General features: G+C 38.6%; 1 protein-coding gene across 1 annotated transcript; it reads right to left on the bottom strand.

Annotated features, from left to right (window-relative positions):
* Nucleotides 1–1,207: 1,207 nt before the first annotated feature.
* On the bottom strand, nucleotides 1,208–2,968 carry LOC148909294 (uncharacterized). The gene has a single exon (XM_089034077.1). The coding sequence runs from the start codon at nucleotides 2,717–2,719 to the stop codon at nucleotides 1,208–1,210; it is 1,512 nt and encodes a 503-aa protein (XP_088890203.1). The 5' UTR covers nucleotides 2,720–2,968.
* Between the last annotated feature and the right edge of the window lie 2,678 nt (nucleotides 2,969–5,646).

Raw genomic sequence — 5,646 nt, 5'->3', positions numbered from 1 at the left:
AGTCGGACATAAGGAATAAAAAAACAATCGTAAGAGATCTTTCCGAGGAATCTCGCAAAAAGATCTACCAGGAGGCAAAAGAAGAGCTTCAAAGAAAGCTTGCTCAGTAAATATTTACTTTGAAAAGAGCGTGACAGGATTTCATTTACATATCGAACGACAGTCTGGAAATTACGCGTAATTCATACGATGAATTATTTAGCGAATTATTACGCGTAATATAATTTCAGTGAATTATTACGCGTAATACGAATTATTTGGCGAATTATTACGCGTAATATGAATCATTTAGCGAATTATTACGCGTAATATAAATTCAGTGAATTATTACGCGTAATACGAATTATTTGGCGAATTATTACGCGTAATACGAATTATTTGGCGAATTATTACGCGTAATATGAATTATTTGGCGAATTATTACGCGTAATATGAATTATTTACATAACCTTATTTGGCAAATTATTACGCGTAATATAAATACACGTAATATGTTATTGTCGCCTCGGAATCCATCCTAACAGGGGGTGGTTGGGGTCAATTTTGTAAAATATTTCGTAAATTACGTCAGGGTAATAAGGAATATCCTTATCCAGCCGACAAAACATCCACTCGGCTTTTGTCATATCAGAAACCTCAGGAATAGACTTACCGGTAATTTCAGACAAAAGATAGGGAATAGCTTTGTAATATTTCCCTAGTTTTAATTTTTTCAATGTCTTCCGTAGACTTTGTGGGGTTGGCTCTTCTAAATGGTCTATGATTTTCTTCTTTACTTCGTTGTCTAAATATACCGGTCGATAACCTTGGATATGACTCATCCAGTCCCTAAAGTATTTTATTCTCTTGTATGGCGTCTTCTTACGACCTCCATTGGCATAATATTGCTCTTTGGTAGCATTTGGTACGGCATTACGAATATTCTTACCACATTCATAACACTGTGCTGACGTGTCGTCTTCTATTTGCATTTTTTTACCACAACAAATATACTTATTTGGCTTAGTAGGTACAAACTTGGGTTTCAAGCACTTTACACAGAAATCATAAGCAAACTCTTTACAATCTTCGCACTCCATATATAGACTAACATATTTTACATAAAGACGGGATGCGGGTAATCGCGGTACGAATCGAGGAATTCACTTTAGACGGGTAATCCTCCGGTGGTCGTTGCGCTGGAACCCCCATCCCCTATACTACTTACTCATGCCAGACCGAAATAAACATTAACAAAGGCACTGTCATATACATCAAAGAGCTCTTCTTCAGAAGGAAGAGGACAATCATGTGACCCAGTGGGTAAATACAATGTCTGGGTGCAAGTGTTTGAAGTAGGCACAAAAGCCCACTTGTTCTTACTAGTTGCAGTGGCGAAGCAGATGCTAGGTGGAATTGCAAAGCCCAGAACTGGCTCTTCTTCAGCACCAGTTGCGAATTGTAAGATATGTCCAATGGTGATGGCTGCCCTACGACCACTGGTAGCCTCTCGGACATACTTTAAGAATAACTCATAGACAGCCATTTCATACCTCTTTGCATTTGACCCTTCATCTGAGAAGGAAGGTGCAAGTAAGGAAATCAACTTTCTTCTTGTAAGATTATACGATTGAGAGGATCGCATCAAGTGTACTAACTGTGGGACAGCCTTTGCAATTTGGTACAAGCCAATCTTTGCAAACCCCATACGTAGCTTAAGAATGCATATGCTGGGCTTGGGTTCTTGAAACAACTCTTGTAACATTGATTCATCCATAAATTTTGGTACTGGCCCATTTTGAAGCATGCTAAGAGCCATGATGATGCCAACCTTTATATAGTCATCAGAAAGCAGATTCCTCAATCCATTGTCAAAATATTTTTCTTTAATCTCTCTGAGGCATAAACGGAAGAATTCCTTTCTTGGCCCCCCATTATCATGTGCAACTTCACCATAAAAGGTTACTTGCAAAGTGAGCTGAAGGTTTTCAATCTCTTCAATTTCATCAAATGCAGTTTTTAACAAGTTTTGTCTGTTCACATCAATAAAGTTCACCTCTCCTTCCAAATTTGACTCAGTTTCAGTAGTATCAAGTGGTCGTCCCTTCACAATATATTTTTGTGCACATCTTAATACCTCAACTGGGTTAGTAGCCTTGTCTGCCTCACATGCTTTCAAGCATTCTTTCACTGCTGATTCAACATCATAGTTCCCACCCCATGCAGACTTAAGTAGGTCGCCGTCATCTTCCTCTTGTGGCTTTTGAGAAGGAACAAGGCTTTCATAATCCTCTACATTTTGGCCATGGTTATTTTCCCTGCCATCTTGAGTGACTGGTGCTGGTGTTTCCTGCCTTTCTTCACCTTCTACATTGGGTTCACGATTTCTTCCTTGAATATAATCATCAAGCAAGCATTCAAATCCATCCTTCAGGGTTATATAAATGCTTCCCTGGCCTGCAAGGAGTTTTACTTCTTTGAAGGAGAATTCACCAGCATTTACAGGCTTTGACAATTTTCTTCTAATTGCTTTTAAAAATTCCAAATCCTGTGGAGCCACAGTTGGAAACTTTATAACAACTGCCTCAGCCAAGCATGCTCGAATGTTTTGTTCATTCATGTTAGAGTTCAGAGTAACAATGCCTCTCAGTATGATGGCATCATCTTCTAATAGCAATGAATCACTCTCATTGAGCTGCCCCCTGGAATTTACAAGAACAAACTCGAAAGTCTTTTCCATTGGTTTGGCCTTTTTTTGTGCAGATGAGGCAGAAGTACCTAATAAGCATAAGCAATAGTTAAAACTTCTGCATCTAATAAGCTAATCAAAATTAAACTGGCTTTGTTACAGCATCCTTTTTACAAAATCAATGATTCGCCTTAACATCAAACTTTTTGGCAAAAAAAATATGATAAGCCCTCAACAACAATATTTTTTTCCAACCATGTAATATAATAATTTAAAAAAAATCTTTTTGCTCATACCACCCCCCCCCCCTCCCCCTAAATATAATGGTCTATCCCTAATCAAAAGGATACCGACTGTAGAAAGGAATGCAGACTACAACGTTTATGTTTATTAGCACAGTAGCAAACGTCTCAGTGTGCATACCACACTTCGGTGAAATCCATAGTCATAGTACTATAAAACGACGCTTGAATCATATGGAGGGTCCGAGAGCAGGACATACTGCAGTATATTTTATTTTTATTACGTTCGCGCAGCGCTACAAAATGGCAGCTTTTACCACGTGTAAGCCTGAGTCACGAAAACTACGATAGGTTTTGAACAATGGGATCTCCAAAGAAAAGTATAAACAATACCTGAAATGGCTCGCAGACGTTCTCGTTCATTTAAACGGGAATAAAGCCCTCTGTTTGTAGAGTTCTGGACCATAGATTGAGCTCTATTGACTGTTCTCCCGACCGAAGAAATAGCAGATTCCATTCTGCTAGAGAGACCAGTAGAAGTTGATGGATTCGAAGAACCATTCATCTGATTTAAGATCTTTCCTGCCTCGGTTAGGCATTTTGCCAGATCATCCAAGTATTTTTTATTGTTATTGTCCATTACTGCCCCAATCTCTATTATAACTATGCCCAAATCCAAACACGTGCGTAACCGATCAAATCTGACAACGTACGCGGTGTAACTGGGCTCTGTTTTAGGCCAGGTCGCCTTCAACCTTGTTCCTAGGCTCCCCTCTGCCCGAGGCTGTTGTAGTCGGGCCGAGAGGAAACCGGGAACGAGTAAACCTTGGGGAGGGGATTGGGGAGGGGTGGTTGAACGTTGAATAAATATGGTTGAACGTTGAATAAGGGGTTGAACGTTGAATGAATATGGTTGAACGTTGAATAAATATGGTTGAACGTTGAATAAGGGGTTGAACGTTGAATAAATATGGTTGAACGTTGAATGAATATGGTTGAACGTTGAATGAATATGGTTGAACGTTGAATAAGGGGTTGAACGTTGAATTATAAGGGGTTGAACGTTGAATAAGGGGTTGAACGTTGAATAAGGGGTTGAACGTTGAATAAATATGGTTGAACGTTGAATAAATATGGTTGAACGTTGAATAAATATGGTTGAACGTTGAATAAACGAGCTGAATTGAATATTGCTACATTCGGCTTGCCATAAAAATACCAATAAAAATCATAAAAATATAACTATATACATAAAATAATATCATGTCCCAACTTTGTGGATGCTCTCTGGATTACATAATATATTTCAAATCACCTAATTGTATGCCAGGCTAAAAAGCAAAGTTTTCAAATGACGCTTAAATGTGTTAATATCAGTTATTGCGCGCAATTCAAATGGAAGGTCATTCCAAAGTGCAGGCGCAGCTGCAACAAACGCTCTATCCCCTAAGGTAGCCCGTGTGCGAAAACTAGGATAAGCTAGCAATATTCCTGAAGATGAACGCAGATTGTAGTTGCCTTGACTCTTGATTGAAATCAATTTTTTTTATGTACGGTGGCGCGAGACCATGAATGGCCTTAAATGCGAATAGCAGTATCTTAAAGTGTATACGGTACCTCGTGTATACGGCAGCTCGCGCATCAGAGGCGAGATATGACAAAACCGCGGGGCGCAGGATACCAACCTTGCCGCAGTATTCAAAACTCGTTGCAATTTATGCAAATGCTTTGCAGGTAAACCATATAACAAACTGCTACAGTAATCAACGGAGTGTCTTCGGAGTAATATTGTTCCCGGCATTTTTGTGTGCATCAACATCGTCAGCTTCACATCCTCGAAGTTTAATTTTGTTAACGGCAATAATCTTTTGAAAATTCTTGGATAAAAAAAGTCTCTTGAAAATTCTCGCTGCCTTAGGAGACCAGCACATATCCCGAACGCTGTGGCGACGTATACTTCGTCTTTTTCTCGTCCAGTATCGAAGTAAGTACTAGCAGGAGTCTCGCCGTTTTCCCGCCACAATCCTTCAATCTTCGTCCTCAAAATTTTGTTTGGAAAGTGCGAAAATATCTTGTTAGATGCAAATATTCTCGGTTTACAGCCACATAATGCGGTTGACAATGCATACCACCGCTATTTAGAGGGAAGTGATGTGTTAAAGACTTGATTAATCTCAAATCCCCGCATCTGCAACGAGAGCTACATGTCTAACAAGACGATCTAAGAACTGAGCGTCGCGCCAAAGTTGTCTTCCAATACATAATCCTCTATCAAATTTTAATATAATATTAACTATTAAGTGTAGGGTGAGATGACTCAAACGCAAAAGACTGCGATTCGAAGCACTTCTAAAACCACAAAGCCGTAAATCCAATTCCAGCCTCTTCGTACGAATTGGATTATCACCATAGTAACGCATATTTCTGAGGAATCCAGCGATGCATTCCTGAGCAGTATAAAGCTCGTCATGAGAAGTTTCAAACGAAAATACATTGTTCAAATACATTCTAAAAGATAATGACTAAAATAATTCGGGATGTTGGTCATAATTGTTAGGAAATAACAAAATAACAGCCACAGATGCACGCTCTAGTTATGTAATATAAAATTATCTGCCGGCGAGGAAATAAAATTATGAAATTAATAAAATTAAATATGAATTAATAATTAATTATATCAATATATATCATAATTTCGATTGTAAACGACGAATGGTTTGTTGTTTTCGTTTTATA

This window comes from Actinia tenebrosa, unplaced genomic scaffold, assembly GCF_029948245.1.
Source record: "Actinia tenebrosa isolate PJP-AT-01 unplaced genomic scaffold, QUT_ActTen_1.0 PGA_scaffold2__45_contigs__length_23673736, whole genome shotgun sequence".
In the NCBI taxonomy this organism is placed as follows: domain Eukaryota; kingdom Metazoa; phylum Cnidaria; class Anthozoa; order Actiniaria; family Actiniidae; genus Actinia; species Actinia tenebrosa.
The sequence above is the reverse complement of the archived record's forward strand: the minus strand, read 5'-3'. Positions and strand labels throughout refer to the sequence as shown.